The 25,798-nt window shown below is 44.7% G+C and overlaps 1 protein-coding gene across 1 annotated transcript in view; it reads right to left on the bottom strand.

The window, feature by feature from the left end:
* Nucleotides 1-1,952: 1,952 nt before the first annotated feature.
* The window catches only part of NLRC5 (NLR family CARD domain containing 5), a 48,154-nt gene continuing 24,308 nt past the window's right edge, over nt 1,953-25,798 (bottom strand). The window contains exons 23-48 of the mRNA XM_053399213.1: nt 25,283-25,366; nt 24,135-24,224; nt 23,363-23,425; nt 22,966-23,049; nt 22,568-22,651; nt 21,505-21,594; nt 20,020-20,085; nt 18,410-18,493; nt 18,200-18,283; nt 16,657-16,743; nt 15,682-15,762; nt 15,308-15,391; nt 14,810-14,893; nt 13,691-13,774; nt 13,125-13,205; nt 11,428-11,511; nt 10,875-10,958; nt 10,384-10,467; nt 10,136-10,219; nt 9,423-9,506; nt 9,085-9,168; nt 8,477-8,563; nt 7,477-7,560; nt 6,221-6,304; nt 4,521-4,604; nt 1,953-3,415 (exon numbers count right to left, since the gene is read on the bottom strand). Coding sequence (XP_053255188.1) covers nt 3,334-3,415; nt 4,521-4,604; nt 6,221-6,304; nt 7,477-7,560; nt 8,477-8,563; nt 9,085-9,168; nt 9,423-9,506; nt 10,136-10,219; nt 10,384-10,467; nt 10,875-10,958; nt 11,428-11,511; nt 13,125-13,205; nt 13,691-13,774; nt 14,810-14,893; nt 15,308-15,391; nt 15,682-15,762; nt 16,657-16,743; nt 18,200-18,283; nt 18,410-18,493; nt 20,020-20,085; nt 21,505-21,594; nt 22,568-22,651; nt 22,966-23,049; nt 23,363-23,425; nt 24,135-24,224; nt 25,283-25,366 — 2,155 coding nt within the window. The 3' untranslated portion in view covers nt 1,953-3,333. The remainder of the gene's footprint in view (nt 3,416-4,520; nt 4,605-6,220; nt 6,305-7,476; nt 7,561-8,476; nt 8,564-9,084; nt 9,169-9,422; nt 9,507-10,135; nt 10,220-10,383; nt 10,468-10,874; nt 10,959-11,427; nt 11,512-13,124; nt 13,206-13,690; nt 13,775-14,809; nt 14,894-15,307; nt 15,392-15,681; nt 15,763-16,656; nt 16,744-18,199; nt 18,284-18,409; nt 18,494-20,019; nt 20,086-21,504; nt 21,595-22,567; nt 22,652-22,965; nt 23,050-23,362; nt 23,426-24,134; nt 24,225-25,282; nt 25,367-25,798) is intronic.

The raw sequence follows: 25,798 nt of genomic DNA, 5'->3' as shown, positions 1-25,798 counted from the left end.
TAAACTTCTGCTGCCTTGCGGGATGTCTTTGGGAGAAGAAAATTCTAAGGAGTAAACGCTACGCAAATCCAGAGTGGAGTCCCTAACACGGTTGGATGGCAGCTTCCGGCAACTCCTGTAGCCAAGCTGATGGCAAACGTATTGCGCTGCCTTCTTTTGGACTACACCAGAGAGTCCCAGAGTGGGGTCTGGGCAGCCCAGGACCTCCATACAAACAGCCCAGGCTTGTGCCCCAGGGAGGTCACTTCAGTGCTGTTAACGCAGCCGTTTAACTTCACTCCCCACCCAGAGGCACACTCCATTGTCTCTCAGGATAGATGCAAACAACAGCAGCAAGCGAGTCCCACCAAAAATGTCTACAATCAAACCTCGGTTGTCAAACAATTCCGTTCAGGAAGACAGTTTGACTTCCAAAACATTCAACAACTGAGACACAGCTTCCGATTGGTTGCAAGAGCTTCTTGCACTCAAGCAGAAGCCGCGTCAGACATTCAGGGTCAAAAAAACGGTTAAAAACCCGGAGCATTTACTTCCAGGTTTTCGGCATCCGGGAGCCGAAACTTTCAAAAATGGAGCTGTTTGAGAACTGAGGTTTGACTGTATTTGTTCAGCAAATGCATTAGCTCAGTTCCAAGTGAATTATTTGTAATTATTAAATTTATGTCCCCCCCCCCTCATCAAGAGCCCACGGGGCAGTTCACAGCATAAAACACAAAACACATAATAAGTGCCTTTTTTTAGGGGGTACTCAAGGGTACGCAGTACTGGCACCTCTTTTTGTTGTTATAATGTGGCACTTACTGTAACAACTTCATGATGTCTACTGGCACCTATCTTTGTAAACTTTCCAGAGGGTGATGCATTTCCCCCTTTTATCTTTCCGCCAAACCTATTCAAAGCAATAGACTTATCTGGAAATTCTTGCAGGGAATTGTGGCACAAAATTCTAGTGCTGATTACCACTTTCCTTGGCATGAAACATTTGAACAGAAGCAGCACCATCCTAGCCACAAATGCAAACAAGTGTTTGTAATGTAATTTCCCAGCTCAACAGAGAGAGAGAGAGATGATACTTCCACCTGCCATGTCCTTGGTGCCTGCCTGCCTGTCTACCTCAAGTAGCCGCATCTTCTAACAGTGCTCCAACTCTTTGTATTGCAAAGTTCGGTTCCAGCATTTGCCTAAGCAAATCAGAAACAAAAGAGAGGCTAAAAGGCCAGAACCTACAATGCTCTTTGCCTGTCTGTAGGCAATGTCCAAGCATCCAGCCTGTGTTTGATGTTTTGTGTAGGAAAAGGGCAAAAGTGGAGACTAAGAATAGCAACTGGTACAGAATTGTAGCCCAGTAGCCAGTAGAAAGGGCAAAAGGAAAGAAGGCGCAGGATACATCTGACACCTACTGGCTGTTGGCATTTCGTAACAGGAATTCAATCGAATTGCTGGGAATTTAGGGTTTTCTCGCTCATCCCAAGCTGCATCTATAGGAAACCTGTATGTCAAAGGTTTTAGAGCAGGGTGGGAAAGCTGTGGCTTTTCAGACACGGGGTGGACCACAGCTCCTGCCACCATCCCTGACCACTGGGGCAGGTGGGTTGGAGTCCAACAACACCTAGAGAGCTACAGGTTAGCCACCCCTGTTTTAGAGCATCTGAGGTTCAGGTGTTGCATAACCTGCTGTGGGTGGGCTCACATCAGATAAGGCACTACAGACAAAACCTGATAGGCGGGAAATGAACTAAAACCCACCGGAATCGGGGGCGGTGTGTCCCGTTTTGCCACTTGAGGTGAAACAGGAAGTGCTGCCTTATTGTTGCCCCCCACCTGCCCTCCCACCTCTACTGCCTGAGAAGAAGTGACACCAGCATCAGCGCTGATTTTGAGTGAGGCTGCATCAAGTTCTGAGGTTTTCTTCTCTAGACCACACCTACCTTTTAACTGGAAAAACTCTGGCATTTCCATAAGGACACAGTGCCCTCTAGTGGGTATATCGAGTTAATCAGTCAAGAAGCTGAAGGAATCTGTAGATTTCTGCTCACTATCAACCCCACTTGCAAGATCTTTAAAACAGGAAGGTGTCCATTCCGAGATTTTACTGTATCCAAGCCAAGCGGTTGAAGAACCACAGTAATGAATGGTCATGGTTGTGATATGTGAAAACTAAGGATGGGCATATCTGTCCATTCTGGTTTCTCTCAGTTTTCCAATATTAAATTTGGTTCTCCACATTTCTAAATCCATTTGCATTTTTTTAAAAAAAGTCTTCATGAAAATTCATCAACAGTTTCTCCCTAACATACATGTTCAAACACAATTTTGCCTAATATACACAATTTTGCAAAGCCAAAATGCATTGTCACCAATATATGCATTTTCATGCACACTTTACCCTAATCATATTCATTTCCGTACAACTTGCTTGGCTGGAGAACTGCACTGCAAAATGCAGAGAACTGAATTTCTTCCCTATTCGTCCTGAAAACTAAGAAGGTGTGGAATTCTACACACGTGCAGGAAAAGTGTAAAAGGTGATACTAGGTACAGAATCCAGCTTCCTGGCGATCTCTGTTTTTATTTTCATTTTTAAAATGCCCTGCAAGTTTCTAGTCCTTATGTTTGTGACAGCAATCATCAAACAGGGTTCTTCCTGGTGAAGTCTCCAAAGTCAGAAGGTTGGCTGAAGGTGCAGTCCCGTCCCCACATCTGCACCGCTTTCTTCCATGCAAGCAAAATAAGTATCAGTGAAATAAATAAAGCAAAAGCAAACAAGAGTCCACAATACATATTGCAGGATCCAGTTTTTCTTAATCAGTATTCATCTTGATGGAAGATGGTGGTATTTTCAGTGCCAAACAAGCATAGCCCAGACTCAGCCTTGCCACAGGTGAACTTTGGGATTTCTTGCAAGATGGTCCCATCAATCAGGCCAAGGCAAAGATCCTGGTTCTCCAAGTGAGAGTTCTACTCTTTTGTAAGCTGTTGCTTACATTTGGCAAACCCTCACCATGACCAACTCCCACCCAGAAACCTATGTCCCCACTGTGGAAGGACGTGTGGATCCTGACTTGGCCTCCACAGTCACTTACGGACTCACTGTTAATACCGTGCTCATGGAAGACAATTTTACTCGGCTACGAGTGGTCGCCAAAGAAGCAGAGGAAGCAGAAGCTGCTCATTTCTGGCCACGAGGATGAAGTATAATCATGCAGCTTCTGTTTCTCTTCAGAAGTTGCAGTACCTATGTGCTAGCCCAGAATCCTGCTCAGTTTCCTTCTTTTCCTTGGCCAGCAGCAAAACCATGCCTGGCAGGAGTCAGATTCCCTCCCTGCTGGTTAATCAAAAGAAGGCAAAATGCAGCCGTGGCTCTTCCTTCCTCAGCTTTTGTTCAACATCGCTGGGTATCTGATTGTGCCACAGACTAGAAAAGACAAAGAGAGAGAAAGTATGGAACTCCCTGACCATTGACAGGAGGCAGGCACCTTTGCTGGAATGCTGTTGGCACCTGATAAAAGCTTTTTTGTTTCAGCAAGCTGCCCTACCAACATGTAATTTTAGCATTTCCACTTAATTTTTTTTAAATGTAGTTGGTTTTTTAATGTTTGTTTTTATTTGTATTTTTAACAAATATTTTAGTGTTGTAAACTGCTTAGCGGTCTTTCTCTCCATAACACATAGATAGTAAAGGTAAAGGGACCCCTGACCATTAGGTCCAGTCGTGGCTGACTCTGGGGTTGCAGCGCTCATCTTGCTTTACTGGCCGAGGGAGCTTCCGGGTCATGTGGCCAGCATGACTAAGCTGCTTCTGGCGAACCAGAGCAGTGCATGGAAATGCCGTTTACCTTCCTGCCGGAGCAGTACCTATTTATCTACTTGCAATTTGGCGTGCTTTCGAACTGCTAGGTTGGCAGGAGCAGGGACCGAGCAACGGGAGCTCGCCAACCTTCTGATCGGCAAGCCCTAGGCTCTGTGGTTTAACCCACACCCACACGTAGATAAATCCTGTTAAATAAAAACGTTACTTAATAAAAAGTTGGACACTTCTCCAATTTCCAGCAGCTTTCCAGTGAGATAAATCATTGTCAGCTGCCCTAACACTAGTAATAATCTTAGAATCATAGAATCATAGAGTTGGAAGAGACCACAAGGGCCATCGAGTCCAACCCCCTGCCAAGCAGGAAACACCATCAGAGCACTCCTGACATATGGTTGTCAAGCCTTTGCTTAAAGACCTCCAAAGAAGGAGACTCCACCACACTCCTTAGCAGCAAATTCCACTGTCGAACAGCTCTTACTGTCAGGAAGTTCTTCCTAATGTTTAGGTGGAATCTTCTTTCTTGTAGTTTGGGTCCATTGCTCCGCGTCCGCTTCTCTGCTTCAATCTTGTTTGGACTAAAGGTGGGTCTCCAGTTCCAACTTTGGGCTTTAAGCAATTAACCCAGGGAGCCTACTAATCTGCTCACTATAAATAAATATGGCACCTCCTAGTGGTTAGGAAGCTGATGTAACTTTTGCAGAGGACTCACCGTATTATCTGGATTCCTCGACACTGTGCAAGTGCCTTTGTGAGCCTTCTGGCACCACAAGCAGTGATGTAGTTGTTGTCCAGACTGTTTAAAAGAAGCCAAAGAAAGGCAAAGATATAACTAGGCTAAGTATCATGGAAACTGATCGCTGCCTCTCCTCTCTTCAACAGAGCAAAAAAGTCAGAAATTATTTAGTGTTGCTTAAGGGCAGGGATGGAGAACCCCTCTGGCTCCAATGCCTGTATCCCTTCTTAGCCAGATATGGGGAACCTTTGGCTCTCCAGACATTGTTAGACTCCGCCAGCATTCCCAGCGGTCAGGGATGGTGGGAGCTGGAATCCAACAACATCCTGAGCACCACAGGTTAACCATTCTTACTCTTGGCCAATTCCTGGGATGGCCGAGACCAAAGTGGGCGTGATCAAAGTGGGTGTGCCACCCACTCAGAACCCCACACATGCTCACTCTCTCCATCTCCAGCAATTGGCTTGGAAAAAACATTCAAGCCATTGTCCTATACAAAGCACATACCTCAAGACGCATCCCCATCTTTCAGGACCAAAAGGGTGCTCTTTCTCTTTCCTCCTCCTCCTCCATAGGAAGAGGCCTGTAGCTGGATCAGGCCAAAAGTCCATCTGGTCCAGCACTCAGGTCAACCAGGTGCCCATTCTCAGAGCTTTATGAATCTGACAATGTTGGATTTTTGAGTGTTAACTATGAACCCTGGTAATACCCCAAAATCCAACATGTTAGATTTGTAAGTATCGATCACTCGAGGTTACAAAATGGAGGGTTTGCAGTACAAAATGGCACAAAATGAGTACAAAACTTTGACACCAGTTTGGAGAGGAGAGGATCCCAAATTTGGGGGTTGGTGGTTAATAAAGCTCATTCTCAGCTTACCAAGAAAACAGCAGGTCACTCTCATAGGGCGGAGTGAGGCAGCTGCACCAGGAAATAGATTTGGGGTGTCATGAAAAGGCAGCCAAGTGTGAGTTGTTTCATTTATTATTGTAGTATTTTTACTGCCAGGGAAGAGGACAAGTTTTTTTTAGGGGGGTGGGGGGTTGTGCCTTAGGTATCAAAGTATCTGGAATGTGCTTAGGCACTAAGTGGTGGAGGATTGGGCACCATTTATTTCCTTATTTAGCAATATTTATATACTGCTCAATTGAAAGAATCTCTGAGTGGTTTACAGAAAATATTCAATTTTTAAAAATAAAAAGCAATAAAAGTATTTCAAATGGCAGGCAATAAAAATGATCAGAATGTAGATAAAATCCACGAATTTTAAAAACAAATGCACATAATAAAAGAACACATCTGGATAGACCTGCACATACAAAAACATTTCCAGCAAATGTCAAAAACTATCCAAAGAACTATCAAGGGGCAGGGAGTTCCAGAGATTATTTACTGCTATGCTAAAAGATTTCTTGCATGTGCTGTTCTGCCTCTGGCAGGTAAGAGCAGAGCAACTGAGTTAAAGAAAAGCTTTTCAAAAGAAAGAAATAAAAATACTGCTGCTCTCCTGGAAACTGCTGCCACACCCAATATTTTCTTCCTGCCCCCTGGGAAAATCTCCCCTCCTAAATTTTCATCCCACTATCAACACCCCCCCCCCCAAAAAAAAGAAAGCTCAGCTAGGCTCTAATTGGTTTTTGGTGAAGGACTCTGGGTTGATGATTCCTTGTACTCACTCCAGTACTTTCAACTTTGCCATCCGAGGGAGAACCTTGGCCAGCTCCAAAGCACTTTCATCACCAAGTTTGTTCCAGGACAGGCTAAAGATGGGGAAAATGATTAATGGCTGAAAACCTAACTAGGAATGAATTCAATAGGTGCTTGAGTCAGTGGGGACCTGAAGATCAAGAACACAGAAGATGCTGCAGCAGCACATGAGCATACTGCAAGAGAAATAAAGTAAACACCGGCTCTCTGTGAGTCCACCGAATCACAGAGTTGCCTGCTGCTTCTCTGCATGATTCACTGCTCTGATCTTGCCTTCTTTCAGTCAGCTCCTGCTAGAAGTGGGTCATTCTGCCATGTGTCTGAATTGGGTGTGGCCAGATCATTCTACCACTCCCAAAGCATAGGAGAATAATCTACCCACATAGGTAGCTGCCTGTTTGTCTCTGCATGAGCCACTGCTCTGCCTGTGCCTCCTATCAATTTCTGATCCATTTCTAAATTGAAACATGTAATTTTAATCATTTGGTTGAATATTTTCTTCCCTAGACAAGGGCTGAATCAAGCATGTTTGTTTAATAAATTCTCTTATTGTTTTGGCAAGACTGTCAAACAAATGTTTTCTTTGTGATATTCCTGGTGAATATCAATTAGGCAATTAGGGGGCACAAAGAGAAGCAGTGAATGAAGTCCTCTGGAGGTGGATCTGTTTGGGTTTAATTCAGGCATGGCCTGGGGTTCTTCACGCCTGATCTAAATGCTACTGAACATGGAAAGGAGCATCCATGTCAGCAATGGGCAGATTAGCTCTGGGCCACGAGCCACAGCCACAAGTCTATTTATCTTTCTATATACAAAAAAATGTAAGGCTGTTGTCACACTGCAGTTTGCATGGTTGCAGATAGGTGGCCACAACAACTCCAGTATAACGACACTGTGGCAGATGGCCCACGTGAGCTGAGATGGAAGAGGGGAGATGCTAAATATCTTTTTAATGTGGCTGCAGGGAGATTTAACAAAGGGGGAGGCACTTCAGAAAACCATTATCTGAAGCACCTCCCCCCTCTTTTAAAAAGGGGGTGGTTGTGGCAAGCTGCAAGGGATGAAGAGGAGCTTGGGACAACCTGGGAGGGGATAGGCAAACAGGGTGAGGTGCAAAGGGAGGAGGGCTTGGCCAGGTGTGGGGGAAAGAGGGCTGGAAAAGGGATTGGAGGGCAGGAGTGGCTTGTAAGTGGAGGAAGCAGGGGCAGCAGCCCCTAGTACTCACATAATCTCTTCCAGAAGGGGGCACTGGCTGACACCAAGGATGAGACTCTTAGAAGTGCAGTCGATGAGGCCGCAGACCTTCAGTCTAGAAAGAACACATTGCAAAATGGAAACCAGTTCCCACACTAATTTTAGAGTTGTGGCTTTCCCAAGTGAAATGCTCAAAAGAGCAGATTTGTGAGAGGGGAAAACTTCTCTTAGGGTCCACCCTTATTATTTTAAAACAGATCAGCTTTGCTCCTCAGTTTGTATTCATGAACTTTGTTAACCGGGGCGGGGGGACCAGATCTTTGAGGGGAGTCAAACTGAAAAGTACTTTTGATGGTGCCCTCTCATAACTTTTGTGATCCACCTGCCTCTCAGAAATCTATGCGGCTGGATACGATCCCCAAGCATTGTTGGTTGCCGGCCTGAAAACTATAAACGCTGAGGCAAAAACAGCACATTAAACTTTGACAGTGCTACTAATTTTTATTTTGAGTCTCTAAAACGATGTCCAACTCTCTTCCTTTTGTTGTAATGCCAGAGTTTGTGGGGAGACGCCCAGTCTACATTTTGATTTGGCTTGGTGGAGTATGAGTGTTCTGATTGGTTTTTATATTTTATTTTTTGTATACTCGGCAACAAAAGTCAATAAAGATTTAGAAAGAAAGAAAAAACAGGACATATTAAAGATGGATTTGAAACCTGGATAGGAAACGGGACACTCTGGTTCAATCCCTGGTCTCTGGTTCAATCCCTGGCAGGATCTCCAATTAAAAGGCTTGGATGAGGGGCTTCTTAGAATATATACTACTCGGCTAGATGGATAAATGGCCTAACCTGATATGAAGTCAGCTTCCTTCACTATGGTGCTATTTATTTATCTGTTGCTTTTCAGCCAAAGACTCACAAAACTATAGTGTACAAAAAGCTTACACACACACACACACACACACACACAAACACGATGCAGATGACTTAGTTAGATTTAAGCCAAATGAAAACAGGTGTGGACCTACTCAATCTTCCTGAGTTGTGAGGAGGGCTGTGGCAGGTGTTCTGCGAGTGCCATGGCACCCTTGTGCCCAATGCTGTTTTCGGACAAACTGCAAGGTAAAAAACAGGAAAGGTGATCAGAATGAACTATTTTGTTATTTTTATTTTAAAATCATGCTGTTTGTTTTAAGAACATAATACTTGGAGGATAACATTCACAATTGCTTTTTGACTGGCAGATGACTTCCAAAACATGTCACGTGGGAGACAAAGCAAGCTTGTTTTCTGCTGCTTTGGAGGGCAGGATCCGAACCAATGGAGTCAAACGACAAAGAAGGAGATCCCAACCAAAAATTAGGACATGTTTTGTGATGGTAAGAGCTGTTTGACAGTGGAATGGACTCCCTTGGAAGGGAGTGGGCTCTCCATCGTTGGAAGTTTTTAAAACAGATGTTGGACAGCCATCTGTCAGGGATCCTTTAGCTCTGAGTCCTGCATTGGAGGAGGGTTGGACTAGACGATTCTTGGGAATCCCTTCCAATTCTATAGTTCAATGATTCCATGTCAAGAGCCCATGTGTTACTGGTTTCTCCTTCCTGTTTTCATTTCCTTCCCTACGAGCTGCACTCACCTGATCTCCTCTATTTGTGGACAATGGAAGAGGACTCTGGCCAAACAAACCACTCCCTCCGAGTCAAAGCCACAGGATGCCAGGCTGAGGAAAGAAGAGGATGGTTAAGTGGAGAGGGCCCTTGCCTAGCGTTTGTGCGAAAAGGGTGAACACATGTTGATTTGTACAGCTCAACTATTTGTGTACACAGGCTCACAGGTTGTACATTTGCTGAATGATGAGTGTGGAGAACATCCTGAATGGAGCAGACCAAATGAGGGAAGGCAGGAAAAAACTCCCCAAACTCTGACACAGGTGAAAATTGGACCGATCTGTCCATCCTGAACCAGGATACTTACTGAAGGACCTTCAGGCAATGCAAGTTGGGCAGAACCGGAGCCAGTTTTTCCAGCGTCTCGTTTCCAATATTGTTCCCAGATAGTCTGAAAGGAAGTGCAATGTGAAACATTACTGAGAAAACATTTTTTATATAAAAAAAAATTAGTTGTATAATGTATATGAAACAGAGAGAACAATGATAACAATGAGCAATGATATTAAAATTAAAAGTTGAAAAACTGAAACTGAACTATAAAATAGCCACGTAGCATGAGCAACAGTTGCACATGGATTTTTTTTAAAAAAACCCAAGTCCAATTAAAGAATATCAGCATTATCAGATTATCAAATTGAGGATTATCAGATTATCAGACTGAGGAAACATTTTGATATTGCGTTTCCTGGTCCTGCAGGCCCTTCTGCGCACCATCGCTGGGGTTCAGGCACTCTGGCCCAGAGGAAGACAGCACACATGAGCTGGGGATGTGTGGGAGGAGGAGGAGGGAGCCCACTGAGGGCTCCTTGCCCAAATCCATCCCACAAACCTGGAGCTGGCACCAGCTGCATTCGTAGGAGAAAGGAATGTGCCATTTCACAGAATATTCATGGGTGTGGACATGGATTCTTCAACAGCCAGCCCCCCATATGAACAGCCCGGGGAAACGCTTTTCTGAGGAACCTGGTTATTTTGAAAGGGAATTGATGAAAACCCCAGGAGAAGGTATGAGCTTACTTGAGCATCTCCAGGTTCTCGCTGTGCTTCAGAGCCTCCACGAAACACTGTCCACCGGCAGAGCCAATGCTGTTGCTAGACAGGCTGAAAGAGGAACAACAACAGAGGAAGCTGCTTCATATCACAGAACTGTAGCTAATCTGTGATAGCTGGATTTAGTGGGGTGGGCAGAGGACCAGGAATTCCTCCTCCACCCAGACTACAATCTGTAGTCCCTCACTGGGTTGATACAGACACAAGAAACTCACTCAATTTGCTTCACGCTCTGCATTTCTGGAATGGCCATAGCGATTTCTTTTATGCCAGCATCATCAATCTTGTTGTGGCTCAAACTTTGAAAGAAACCCGACAACTCATAAGATTAAAGAAAACATCCGCCGTGTTCATGACATTGTGTTCTGGCTCATGTATGTCGAGCTTCAGAGAACATTTCACTGTTTCAAAACCCAATTAAATCTATTTAGTATAGCTAATGCAACAAAGCTGAGTAACTTGATCTAGTGATACCTGCTTTTCAACATCGGATAGTCACTTACACCTCCAGTGCCCCATTGCCACCCCCTTGCCCCTTACAGCTGCCTAGGTAATCCCAGTGCCCCTCTACCACCCACTGCTTTGGAAAAAAGAGAGAAAATTAATTAAGACATGTTCTCCTTTCGTTATTAACTCTGACAATGAAGCTAGATGTTGGGAGGGGATGTGTTAAAGTGGCAGACATGAGTGGAAAGCATGAACTTACTCAATTTTTTCCATGTGAATGGCATTCTTCAAAACTTGTGCAAGGTGTGAACAGGACTCACCACCAAGACGGTTTTTATTCAAACTGGAAAACAGTCATAAAATATGAAACATGAGTCAATTATTCTGAATGGTCCCAGAAGGCGAAAGCTTCTCAGAACCCTTGTTTTATGCTGGGTAACAGTGGCCTTCCTAGCGGGAATGGACGGGTGCACATCAATGTCCTATCCACATCAATTTCTTCTGTGTTCATTCCTTAGCCCAACCCCATGCCTTCCAAAATTATTATTTTTTAATCTAAATAAATTCTAAAGCACCCTAAGAATGAGGCCGGTAAACAGAAGCCCATTTCACAGGGGAAGAAAACTTTTGAAAAATTGGACGATGGATTCTGGCCCAGCACTCGCTCCAACTTCAGGTAAGACGCTACCCGATTCCTTGGTCTGGGCAAATTAAAGTTCTCTTGCATATTGCCAGCCACTGAAACTGGCAGGTCTGAACAAAATAAATATCTTTTGTTGTTGCATCAAACCTCTACCCATAGACATACTTACATGAGTCTTTTCAGGAAAGGCATTGCTGAGAGTCTGGAGGTCAGATTGAGGATATCTGCATCGCTGAGATTCAGAGAGCCAAGGCTAAGAGGTAAATAAGAATATCATTGCCAGAACATTAGAACAGCCCCCTGAATCAGCCCAATGGCCCGTCTAGTTCAGCATCTAGTTCTCCCAGTGGCCAGCCAGGTACCTCTGCAAGGCCCACAAGCAGGACAGAAGTGCAACAGAACTCTGCCCACCTAAAGTTCCCAGCAACTGATATTGAATAATGCATCCGACTATGGAGGTGGAACATAGCCTTTGTGGCCAGTCCCTGTTGATACAAATGATGCAAATTATTTATTTGTATGCCACCTTTTCATAGTCAAACCATGCTCAAAAAACTTACATAATTACAAAAACTCTAGAAGTTACAAACAAGAAATGAAAACATCTCAATAAGCATACAATAAAAGAACCTCCACATAATTCCTAATAAAAATGCAAAAGCATAATACCACCAGCAGAAAAAACCGAGCATATCCACAGTTAAATCTTGACTGCAATATAAACTCCTAAACAAAGCCCCAGCCCAAGAGTCTCTAGGCATCCTGAGCAGAGGTCCTGCAAGGACCCACATCTAAGGTGACTTCTGGACCCTCTGGCAGCAGCTCTTGTGGCTACAGTCAGTCAGATCCTTGGATCCTCAATGCCAAGAAAAATCCATTGGCAGCAGAAAAGGAGTACTGGCTCTTTAACTGGTGCAGCACTCAGAGGGCAGAGATTCCATCTTGACTACCCACCCCAGGCTACAAAGTTGCTCCAAAGCACTGCTGTGAGATTTTCTGCCTCACCTGTGGGACCACTGTCCGTGGTCCTGAATCTACACCCTGGTCTTTGTTCAAGGTCCAGAACTTGCCTTCTATTCCAGTTTATGCCTGGACCTTTTACTCCATGAACATTAAGAATATAAGACGAGCCTGCTGGATCAGGCCAATGGCCCACATATTCCACAGTGGCAGAACAGGTGCCTCTGGGAAACCGGGAAGCAGGATTTGAGCACGAGAGCACTCTCCTTTCCCGTGGTTCCCAGCAACTGATCTTCAGAAGCATTACTGCCTCCAACCATGCAGGCAGAGTATAGCCATCATGGTTAGTAGCCATGGACAGCCCTCTCCTCCCTGAATTTGTCTAATCCTCTTTTAAAGTCATCAAGGTTGGTGGCCATCCTGCGGGAGTGAGTTCCATAATTTAACTCTCTACTGTGTGAAGAAGAACTTTCTTTTATCTGGCCTGATTCTTCCAATATTCAGCTTCACTGAATGTCCATGAGTTCCAGGTGTTATAAGAGAGGGAGAAAAACTTTTCTCTATCCACGTGGCATTATGCCGCACTGTAACTCACATGCAAGTAGGATACCCCAATGAAGTGGAGAATGTCCCACAGTCCCACCTGGGCAGCCTTCTGAGAGCCATGTGCAACTGGTGGGCTGAGCTATAGGCAAAAGTAGGCAAAGCCATTTTACCTTGGTAGAACAGGCTAGTTATACACACACCCCTCTCTATCCTTCAACCACAGTTCAAGAGCCCACTCCAGCTATGCAAAACTACTGAAGGTGGCTGGGTCTGGGAAGAGCTTCAGATCCCCAGAGAATACAGGATCGCATTACACATCACTTCTAGTCCTAACCGAAGGCCAACTGAAAGGCCACTTACTTTATGCTCTTCAGGTGAAGTTTTCCCTCCAGAGCGTTCATCAGAGCACTGATATCCATGCCAAGTTCACTTTTGGAAAAGCTAGAAAGGAGCAGATTTACATATTCAGTTTGTAGCTAACTGTGCAGGAGGGAGAGGAAATGGCAACCCAAAGTAATGCAATAAGAGCCTAGGGCCCAGATACCGGTCTTCTGGTGGGTCAATGGCTTCTGTAGAGGCCATTCTCCAAGCCCCTTTAGAAGCAGGGGCAGGTTAGTTTAGGCACCAAGGTGAGGGCCTTTTCTATGGTGGTGCCCTGACTTTGGCATGGTCTCTTTTAAGGAGCTGCATCTGACACTGACATTGCCATCTTTTTGGTATCAGGTTAAGATTTCCATGGTTGCCCAGGTGTTAGCCAAAACTGATTTTGTACCTTCATTTTATGGGTGTGGATGTGTTAGCCTGCTTGTTGACCTCTCTGCTGCCATCTTTCCAGAGACAGTTTTCAGAAGCCCTGTGATTTATTTTACCCAGGGGTAAAAAGAGATGCCCGTCACAGTCACTCACATACTGGATATCAAACTTACTCAATGTCTTCAATCGTGTGGCACTGATGCAATGCTTCAGCCAGGTGCTCCATTCCGGGGGGAAGGAAACTGCAACAGGTTAACCTGGAAATTCAAAACCATTGCAGGTTTAGGGTAGTCAGCAGCTTTCTGTCCACTGAAGGTAACCTGGCCCAGTCATTTGCAACCACAGGATAGCAAATGAGACATAAATGTAAGATGTCACCATGTGGCTATAAAATGTCAAGAGGCCATGGCATAAACAAACATAAACACTCAATCTTAATGCAGAGTACAGGCGGTGACCATTTTGTGCACGTCCAACTGACGTGTGGTCGCCAATGCATGGGTCGCTTTCGACCTGGAAGAGGGCGGAACAGGGGTGGGGCAGGGTGGGCTTATGCATGCTCTGTTGGCATGTGCAGGTGCGAGGAATGCAACCCCTGCACAAACTTGAGAGCTGTGTTTTGGTTCACATTATGTTTCAAGAAGTACAATTTTGACTGGTTTACATTAAAATACAATCTGAACAGATTTCTCTCCCCCATGCTTCTGAGTTGTAAGTTCCCAGCCCCCTCCTATATACTATTAGAAACTCATTCATTCTCTGAGCCTGGATTACACCAGTTTTATATCAGTTTAACTATCATGGCTTCACCAAAAGAATATTGGGAAATGTAGTTTGATGAGGGTGCTGATAAATCTGCTAAACTTTAAGATATGCTGCAAAGGTTAGCATGTGCATAGTAAATTACACCCACAGTTTTGGATTTGTGTCATTCCCCTCCCTTAGAGACACTGAACCATTTTTCATAAATAGGTTTCTCTTTAAATATATTATTTAGTGCCTACATGATAGTTTTAAAGTCACGATAATACATAACTCCACCCGTTTTAAATTGCCAAGCTGGAGAGACTTTGCAAAAATTACACTACTGGTATTTAACTCTAAAAACCTGTATTCAAGAGTTTCTGGATCACAGAAGAGAGTTGTGCATGAGAAGCCCAGCATGGAAAATGAAACCATTTCACAATAAAGAGGAGATGTGTGTGACGCTAGAGAGGTTCAAATCATGGAAGGTGCCACTCAGAGACACACAACAGGTACACAATCCAGAGCATGCAGCGATTCATACCTACCCAAGTTTCTTCAGTGATGGAAAATGTGGCAGTGTGTCAGAGATGGTTTCTGCTTCGGCATCAGTGAACTGTACCTGAGACCAGCTGTAATGACAAAAGGACAGGTGTGATACATTCACAAGTAGTCGCTGGGGAAAGCAGAAAGCTATATATCAATAAGGCAGCCTTGTTACATAAAGGCATGTGCCATTGGGGACCTATGTAAAACAAGATTTTTAAAGTGGGAAGCCATATAAAGGGAAGCCATACAACATCAAAATGGTCTCGTTTTGTCACCCCTTTAAAGCTCTCCTGTGAGGGGTTAGGTGCTAAGGCAAGGCCATGCCTCACACCCTCCCATGCCACCCATCCCTAGAGAGACCCCATGGAGATGTCCAGTGTCTGGTGATTTCATGCTTGGCTGCAGCCAGCAGCACAGCCAGCAGCTCTCTGTGATCAAAACAAAAAGCAAACAAACCCCACTGTGGGAGAGACACCCCCTCCCCTCCACGCACTCACTTTAACGCCCAGAGTTGTCTACATTTCTCAATGAGCTTGGGTAGAAAGCAGACTCCTTTGGCTTCCAGTTCACACTGATGCAACCTGCAGGCCTCACACACACATAACACACAAAGAGAACACAGAAGGGCAGCTTAAGCAGAAGTTGCCTATGCATGGACAAAGGGCGTGGAAACCGGGAGGACCCCTGATTTTCAAATTAAGCTGGAAATTGATTTCCACCACCGCCACCCTCGTGTAGGGTTTCTTTGTGGTCCTTTGGCCACTTTAGTGCATTGGAATGAATGAAAGTTTAACTATGTCATGAGCGCTGGGATCATGGTATAGTACAATGGACAACCATCACACCAGCCAAAGAACAATGACTTCCTCACCGGCTGACCACGGACTCCACTTTCTCCTCCTGACGAGGAAATTCCTGTTCCACTACGAAGAGGGCCTGGTCTCTCCTTAGCCTAGTCAAAAATGGAAGGAAAAATCAAGAAAGCTGAAACAAGTTTGCCCTGCCTTGTAGAGGCTGCCTAACAGAAACTGAAGAACAAAGTGCTATTCGTGCTTTACTTGTGGGTAGGGCAGAAGAAAGTGGAAATGTGTGGAGAAAGTGGAATGGGGCCTTTCACCCCACCTCCAACGTTGGATACCTAGGTTGCCCCTCCCTCTGACATCTTTGCATTGTGTGGGCTTGAATGCAAGGAATCATAGAACTGTATAGTTGGAAGGGGCTCCAAGGGCCATCTAGTAGAACCCCCTGCAATCCAGGAATCACTGGCAAAGACTGGAGGTAAGACAAGACGTATGACCCAGCTCCATCTTCTCCAGGGAGATCTTTTCAACACACTGTGTGGCCTTTTGATCTGGATTCATTTCCCACAGGACAGCCAGGCATCTCCAGAAGTTTTGAACTATAGAGCCCAGCCAGCACAACCACAACCACAACCACAGAAGAGCGTAGGCCACAGTGGCTGCACCTAGCAAAGTAACGGGGAGCCTGAGGACCCTCCAGATGTTGTTGGACTCTCGTCAGCCCCAGCTGACAAGTTTCCCACCTCAGCCTAACCTGTTTTGGGCCACAGCTCCCATCAGCCTCAGTCAACATGATCAGTGCTCAGGGATGCTGGGTGTTAAGAGTCCAGCCAGATCTGGGGAGCCACATGTTCCCCATCCCTGATCCAGACTTTGCTCTGAGATCCATGGCCAGCTCTGTTGAAATACAGAAATATGTTCTTAGGGAGAAAATTATCTCCCTTTAAGGCTTTCACAGAATTTGTTCACCATCTTTTTCTGCCAGCCATGTATTTTATTCCTAAAAGAACAACTCAAGAAGGCAGGCACACAGAGGAACTAATTACGTGATGGCTGTGATGTTTCCCTGGACTTCGGCAGCCAACTTCAGAAGGATAATGATGCTTTCATCTTTCACCCAAGGCTCTTCGATGCTGCAATGCAAAGGACACACATATGTTGCTTTGTTAGAAGATTGGCCCATGTGAGGCCTCACATGGTTTTGTTTGCTTGTTTTTTGTTTAAATACAGTGCAAAGTTCTATGAGAGCCAGTGTGGTGTAGTGGTTAAGAGCGGTAGTCTCGTAATCTGGGGAACCGGGTTCGCGTCTCCGCTCCTCCACATGCAGCTGCTGGGTGACCTTGGGCCAGTCACACTTCTCTGAAGTCTCTCAGCCCCACTCACCTCACAGAGTGTTTGTTGTGGGGGAGGAAGGGAAAGGAGAATGTTAGCCGCTTTGAGGCTCCTTCGGGTAGTGATAAAGCGGGATATCAAATCCAAACTCTTCTTCCAAACTCTTCTATGTACACTCACTCAGAAGTGAATCCTGGTGAGTTTGGTGGGGCTTATTCCCAAGCAGGGATGCCAGAGGGTTTTGTTTTATATGCATTTAGAAGCAAAACCAACTAGGTTTGCACTACCCAGACTAATAAATGGACCCAAAACAGCTTTCCTTCCATTTTCTGAATTTTGCAATATAGTTATTGGCCCCCAAAATGTACAACAATGCATATAAAATGGCATAATTAGGTTAAAATGCATATAAAAGTGTGTGTTTTGTGGGAAATATTCATACAAAAATAAGGTGAACGTTGAAGGCTGGAAAGAGATTGGCCTGACTATTCTTATTCCCAGGTAAGTACTGGGAAGTTTAGTCACAGATGTGACAATAGATGTGGAGAAAGGCAAAAGCTATCGGGTTTTGGTGGGTGCTTCATCCCCACCCATAATGTGGAATTTGGCCCCCAGCTAAGATTTGAGTTAGGTCTCCAAGACCCAGAGAAACACAAGATGCAATGACACCCACCAGCTTGGTGGCTTTAAAAGTGCATTAGAGAAATCCATGGAAGGAAAAAAAGCTATCAATGGCTACCAATGACTACAGCTACATTCCGTCTCCCTGCCAAAGGCAGTAGTGGTTCTAAATACCAGGTGGGCAGAATGCTGTTGTGCTCAGGCTTCCATTCATGGACTTCCTGGTTGGTCACTGTGAGAACAAGATGCTGGACCAGATGGGCCCTTGGCCTGATCCAGCAGGTTCTTCTGGTGTCCTTACAGTTGCATGGGAGCAAATCCCCCTGAATGGGAATTCTTTTAAGAATGCATGCAGAAGAATGGACTATGTCTGCTGATCTGCAGAGGAGAACCTGTGTTGGCTGAATTATGGGATGTAGCAGGACATTTTTGATGTTTTTATGACCCACATTTGCAAGAGCAACTTCCAAATACAACATCTTAGATCATGTTTTCAAGAGGTCACTAGGGAGACAAGGGGCTGCAGCGGCTGTGCACCCCATGTAACTGTTAGATACACCCTAAGCAAAAGACTAGAAGCAGAGTGGAATCTCTGACAGCTTGAATTCAACTGGATGACAGAAGAGAAATGCTTACCCTATTCTTAGCATCCCCTCCGATTTCCTCAAGGCTCTGAGTAGATCTTCTGCACTGCTGAGCATCATGCCATTATTAGCTGACCTAAGAGCAAAGAGAGCAAATCTTTTGAGGGTGTCTTATTATTACTCTGTTCTTAAAGGACCCAGAGTAGTGTTTCACGTCAATCAGAATGGGACTAGCGTTTATGACAGAAGTAGCAAAACTCACGTGAAGTCGCTCAGAGCAAGGCACTTGCCCAGAGAAGAGGACAGCACCGCCAGATGTTTTGCTTGGAAACAGCACTGCTTCATGCTGGAAGAAAAGAGGAATCATGTCAAGTGAGCTCCTTTGGGGTAGGTCAAGAACTTACAGTGATTTCTAAAGGCAGTCCATCTTTAGAAACACAATGTTTCTAAAGAGATCCTCTAGATGACTTGGAAGGAGGGCCAAAGCTCACTAAGAGTATCTGCTTTGCATACAGAAGGTCCTAGGCATGGGAAGGGGTGAAATCCAACTCACAGTTAAAAGCAAATTGATCTAATTTGCACTTTCTAAAACAATGTGAGAAGCAAAACACTGCCATGGTTGAAAATTTGCACTCGGCCTAATTTTGCTATGCACTTCTCCAATCAAACAATGTTTGCAAAAATGCATGGATCGGTGTGTGTGTGTGTGCATAAAAATGAATATATCGGTGGAAATATACAGATATGAACTTTATTGGGAGAAATTGCTTTGAGAAGTTGCATACAAAAAGGTGATTACAGTGGTACCTCTAGTAAGAAACTTAATTCGTTCCGGAGGTCCGTTCTTAACCTGAAACTGTTCTTAACTAGAGGTGTGCTTTCGCTAATGGGGCCTCTTGCTGCTGCTGCGCCGCCAGCACACGATTTCCATTCTCATCCTGGGGCAAAGTTCTCAACTAGAGGTAACTCTTCCAGGTTAGCGGAGTTTGTAACCTGAAGTGTTTATAACCTGAGGCGTTTGTAACTTGAAGTACCTCTGTATTAGGAAAAATTGCCCATAAATGCTGAAGAATTTTCATGATTTAAAATAATAATAATAATTTGCAGATTGCTTCATAAATTTGAAGAACTGAATTTAAGATTGGAAAAATGAGAAACAGAGAGAACCAAAATAGGCAGGTCCTCCCACCCTTAGTTCCAGGTTCTATATCTAGCATTAGCTAGCCCTTTCCCTTCTATGGTAGATTCTTTACTTCATAGCACAGCGCACCTGACAGGTGAGGGCAGCATTTATAAATAAAAATAAAATTGGATTCATGCTCTGTTATTATGTGTGTAAGAGTTAGCATGGTCTGCCTTCAGAGAAGCCTCCCCCACCCTTGTTTTTGCTGGTTTGTCTGTCAGTCATGTTTCTTTTCTGAGCACGACTGCTGCTAGTAAGGCAGAAAGCTGAGAGAAGCAACTCACAGAGGGTGGCAACAGGCAACCTCATCTGAGTTAACCTCCACTGTGTGTCTGCATCAGAAGTGACTGGGTTATTGAAAGACATCTGATGCAAGGATACAGTCAATTACTCAACCAAAGCAGAACTTCATTGGTAGGAAGGAAGGCAAAACAAGCAAACCACGCAGAGAAGCAGCATGCTCCCTCTTCCATGGATGCTTTGGGCTTACGGGAGTTCATTAACTTACTTTTCACTGCAGGCTAGCAGTTCAGTCATGCCTCTGGCCCCTGACCGCCACTGACATGTGGCCCCTGAAAAGCTCTCCATAGAATGTAGACTTTGGGCTGAGAAAGATTCTCCACACCCTTGCTGTAAAGACTGTCCTGCTCCATTTCGCAAGGGGAGTAGAATAATGTTCAAATAATTACCTCAGGATCTTTTGAGGTTTATCTTCTCTCACTAGGGTGATCAGCAGTGTTGCCTCAGAGAACAAACTGCAAAGAGAAAGACACACATTTTTAGAAAAACAAAAACAGGTGGGAGGCAGCTTTAAACGTTGTTCCACCAGTGTTTACTCTCTGGTATTTCAACATCCTTTTGAAACAATCTTACTCCCCTCTCTATTATTCCAACACTTCCCTTTCTGAAATACCTCTGAGTAGCTTTCCACACCAGTCTTTCTTGAGTCTTTCCTCCCATCAGATGTCAAAGAAATAAACAACTATCTGACGTTTAGAAGACATCTGAAGGCAGCCCTGCTTAGGGAAGTTTTTTATGACTGATGTTTTAATCTCTGACACTATTTACTGTAACCATGTTCATGCAGAACAGCAGAGGCATTTGCAACATAAATGTGCACTGGGACAACTATCGATAGTAAAGCTGACTGAATAAAATAGTACCTTAGACTGCATATTAGAAAACACATTTGAAGCCTACCCATTGCTTTTGATTAGAGAAAGGTGTGAGGCCACAGTCACACAATACATTTAAAACACTATGGCACCACTTTAAACAGTCATGGCTTCTTTCCCCAAAAGAATTCTGGGAACTGTAGTCTGTTATGAGTGCTGAGAGCTATCAGGAGGCCATCAGATTCCCATCACAGAACTACAATTCCCAGGGTTCCCTGAGAAGAGGGACTGGCCGTTAAACCACACTGGGAATTGTAGCTCTGTGAAGGGAATGGGGGTCTCCTAGCAAATCCCAGCACCCTTCACCAACTACATCTCCTTTAATTCTTTGAGGTGAGCCATGATTGCTTTAGGCGGTATCACAATGCTTTAAATGCATGGTATGAATGTGGCCTTTGAAGGGAGGAGCTTATGGTGGGAGCCCCAGCCCTCAAAGAGCCCAGTCTCTTCATTCCACACATGCACAGCAGTCAATCAAGCCACTCCCTCTATCTCCCACCCATTTCTTTATGCTTTCTGCTATGCTCCCATTAGGTGCAATTGTAAACTTTGCCTCTATATCTGAAAGTTCAGCCCTTTCTGAATCCACATTAAAAACCCTTTCGTATTAAGTTATCCCCCAACCATATATATGAGGTCCAGCGCCGAAGCCCTTCTGGCAGTTCCCTCACTGCGAGAAGCAAAGCTACAGGGAACCAGGCAGAGGGCCTTCTTGGTAGTGGCGCCCGCCCTGTGGAACACCCTCCCATCAGATGTCAGAGAGATAAACAACTACCTGACATTTAGAAGACATCTGAAGGCAGCCCTGTTCCGGGAAGTTTTTAATGTGTGACATTTTAATGTATTTTTAATCTTTGTTGGAAGCCGCCCAGAGTGGCTGGGGAAACCCAGCCAGATGGGTGGGGTAAAAATAAGAAATTATTTATATACTCCAGTTTAGTTCCAAGGGACAAGCTGTATGTGTTGGGCTTGGAGGAGAGAAATTACAAGCAATTATACCTCACGTGAACTTCAGCCACATTTTGGCACGTGGTAAAGACATGAGCGAGATGGAGAATGCCATCTTGTGAGACCCCGTTGTGGTTGATTCTATGCAGAAGGGGGAAGAGGAAAATGTTTCAGATTATTTTTCAGTGTGGTCTACAACAGTGTGTGCAGTTTTTTTCCATTCCATTCCCAAGACTGGTCAGATACCTGCTCAACAGCCTGGACCTCCCACCCAAGGCAAAAGCTGCTTTGTACATTGTCCATTGTAAAGCAGATCAAGAGGGATACCAGAAGGAAAGGGGGACAAGGTAGCAGAATGTAAACGGTCTTTCCATAACCTTTCTGGGATTATATCCACCATCCTAACCCCTGATCAGGCAATGGTCCTGTGACTCCTGGGTGCCAGTCATTAACCTAATGGTATTCAGGTACTCAGTCTTGACAGGAAGATGGAGGGTCTTTAATATACTTAGACCCTCTTCCTCACTGACACACAAACGCTGCTTATTTTCACCTTGCAAACAGTCAGTAAGTGTTCCAGGCTCTTGAACACACTGATTCCTCCTTAGGTTGTTTTGGGGGTTCCCTTGGGTTAGGGCTCCCCCTTAAATATTTCATATGCTTCTGAGAACCTTGTTATTCCTTCAAGCCTGCAGACACCTCCCCCTAAATGGCACAGCCATTTTGGCTGCATATGGAACGGCACTCACAGCCTGAACATTGGAATAATGTTCCACCGGGGATAGGATACCAGAAAATTGGGGTGTGGCTGACACATAGGAGGCGACTACATGTTACAGGGCAAGCCTTCACCTCACAGGCTGGATGTTCCTTAGAGATACAAACCTATGGAAAACAAGCGCAAAGCCTTCCAAGTACTGTGTTCTCTCTTGAAGGTGTTTCCCAAGATTTGTTAGCTCAAAGTTTGTTCCAGATGATGGAAAGCACTTTATGGGATGATTTGAGAATGTCAGTAGCTGTTATTGTGTATGTGCAAGTTAAAGAGCCAGAAGTGGGCTTAGGGCACCTCCCACCCCCAATCCCATAGCTATCTCTCTTGCACCCACTTACTTACTTCATCAGGCAGGGGATGTGGGTCCTGGGCAAATGTTCTAAGAGGCAACTTAGTCCTTCATTGCCAAGATGGTTTCCAGAAAGACTGAAAAGGAAATAAGCAGACAGAGCTCTCCTGGATTTGTATACAGAAGCCACGACAACAGTCCATTATACATTTCTATGGTGAGTCAAAGTTAGTGTCCCAGCAATGCCCGAATAACAGAATCATTGAATTGTAGAGTTGGAATGGACCCCAAGGGTTAACTAGTCCAACCTCTTGCAATACAGGAATCGCAGCTAAAGAATTCCTGACAGATGGCCACCCAACCTTGGTTCAAAAGCCTCCAGCAAAGGTGTGGCATGATCCTGGCTCATAATGGTTGATGCATTCATAGTCGCAATGGAGATGACACTTACTCCAGTTCTGCAAGACGGTCACACTTCTCAAAGATGGGGCACAGCTCTACGATCTCGCACTTGCCAAGGTCACAATCAGTTAGTCTGTTAGAGGGCAGACAAGTAAGAAAGTTAGAGGTTAGTCTTTTAAAAATTAATAATGATGATGATGATGATGATGATGATGATGATGATGATGAAAGATGTGATGGAAATGTAAAAGGAAAACAATAAAGGCTGGTGAAGTTTATCCCATCCTTCAAGAGCATGAGCATTTCTAAATTTATTTAGGTGGACTGAGAACAACATGCTCAAAGCCAACGATCCAAGAGGATTTCCAAAGGGCCAGGAGGGAAAACTCAGCATGTTTGAAAGAAGCAAAATTGTCATGAAATAAGGATTATCGGTTTGCACATACCTGCAGCATATTTCTTGGCTTTCTTTACTTTTCACAAAATGCAGAAAAGCATTTTCACTTGATCTATAAACACACAAGGAAATACCTTGACTAGGAACTGAGGCAGCCTTCAACCAGACGTTATTGCACTACAACCCACATCCTCCCAGATGACTGGCTATTGTGGCTGAGGCTAATTGGATTAAAGTTAAGGTTATTCCAGATCCCTGCCTCCCCCATCTCTGATTTCCACCCACTTCACTTTTGGGGGGGGGGCTAAAAAAGGAGGATGCACATCCAATTGCCCATCCCAAAGAAAGCACAGGAGAACATCTGCCGTTTTGTGTATTCTAGTCAACTCCACTGAATTTCTGCAGCTGTTGGGTGCAATGAAAAGGAAAACTGTAGAAATAAAGGGATGGAATTAAGAACATGATAACTTAAGAAGAGTCCTGCTGGAGGAGGCCAATGGCCTGTCTAGTTTAGCATCTTGTTCTCACAGTGGCCAATGAGATGTGTATGGGAAGCCTGGACCTGAGCACGACAGCAGTGCTCTCCTCTCTAGTATTCAGAGGCAGGCTGCTGCCGACACTGGAGGCAGAACATAGCCATTGTGGCTGGTAGCCATGGATGGTTTCACTGATCTAAGGATTAATATTATGGAGCTTCTTCACCTAGAATTGCAGCAGGAGTGAAGGCTCTGTTCTTTTGACTCTTGGGGATCAAGTTGGAAGGGGAGAGGAGGTCAGAAGTTCTCCATGTCCTGATATTCCTGGAGTCTTGACCCTCTTACCTGACTTCCACTCTGCAGATTCTCTTACACTGGTTAACTGAGTTGGCCAGCAAGCAAACACAATGTGATGAAAACTTGCTCTCTGTGATGCTGTAGGAGAGAGGTGGGAAGAAGCAGAAATGTCCAAATGCTGAGTTGAAAATCAGTCTGTGGATCCCAACTGTCAATAGATCAACTGTGCATATGGAGCCATTGCAAATATGGCAGTTAATCAGCAAGGTCAGTAATTCATTATTTCTATTACTATTTGTTACATTTATTTATTACTTACTACAAATAGGTCTCAAAGTGACTTATAATTCTGAAAGCATGCATGATACCAAATTCAAATTAAAAACATATTTACTTCTTGGTGTGTTTTGTGAGTGTGTCAAGAAGACACACCAAGGTGGCATCTCAACATCTTCAAGAAGCTTTTTTCAAATGTTGGCTGAGTTGCAGTGATTCTTTCTCAAAGAACTGAACACTCACTGAACGAGACAGTGTACCAAAAAAGGGGGTCAACATGTTAGGGTTGACCACGGAAAATTCCATGTAAAAATGGTTTGAGTGAATCAGCCCATACTTAAGTGTTTCCCAGTATTGAGAATATAATGTAGCAAACCTGGGCAATCTTGACCAATGTGGTGTCCTCCAAGTGGACTACAATTGGACCACAATTCCCATCAGTCCCAACCAAGTAGGGGTGGGTGAATCTGTCAACTTCAGTTTCCCTCAGTTTCTCATTGCCCCAATTCTCCCCCACCCCTCATTCCAAGGCACAGGTCCTCATGATATTTACCTAACATCCTTCCCCTAACCCACCATCTTAAAAGATAGAAGGGCCGGCCCTATCATTTGACAAAGTGCAGTGGCCTCCTCAGAAGCAAGCTGCATTTGCGTGTCGTGAAAGAGCAATGAATTGTGAATCTTCTCATGTATTTTTATTACCGATTTTATTTTTATTGCCAGGGAATAGGAAAGATGTTTGTGGGTTTATTTGCCTCTGGCAGCCTTGGACTGTGAGAGAGGGAAACAGAAATAATCATATTTGGGTCATCCCTGGGGATCTGGCACGTGAAGCTTCCTTGGGCTGAGTGAGACTGCTGGGCCACCTAGCAGTCCACTCTGACTGGTAGCAGTTCTCCAGCAGAGGCTCCCAGACTCACCTTAAGAGCTCCACACTGTTGAAGTAGGGCAGGAATTTCAGAAGTCGTTCAACACTTTGATCATTCAGCGAGTTGCCAGACAAGCTACACAGCCAGGGTGGAAAATTCAAAACATTATTATTACCAAAACATTTATATCCACCTTTCCTTTGCATAACGCATTGTGGAGTACATGGTTTTCCCCTTCTCCATTTGATCCTCACAACAACCATGTGAGGTAGGCCAGGCTGAGAGACTACAACTGACCAAATGTCCCTCAGTCAGCTACATGGGCTGAGTAGAGACTTGAGCCCTGGTCTCCCAGGTCCTATGCCAACACTCTAACCACTACGCCACATGTTCTACAAACTTGTTGGAAGAAGGAAGTCTACTATGAACAAGTATGATGGGGGAAAGCCATGCCCAACAGCTTCATAAAAGGGGCTAGGTGGGCCTTCCTAGGGAGGGAATTCAAAACTTTGGGTGCAGCCTTTGTGAAGGCCCTGCCTCATGTGCCTCCCAAATGAGCCTTAGAAT

Source organism: Podarcis raffonei, chromosome 8, assembly GCF_027172205.1.
Source record: "Podarcis raffonei isolate rPodRaf1 chromosome 8, rPodRaf1.pri, whole genome shotgun sequence".
Lineage (NCBI taxonomy): Eukaryota > Metazoa > Chordata > Lepidosauria > Squamata > Lacertidae > Podarcis > Podarcis raffonei.
Note: the sequence above shows the minus strand (reverse complement) of the source record. Positions and strands in the feature narration are given on the sequence as shown.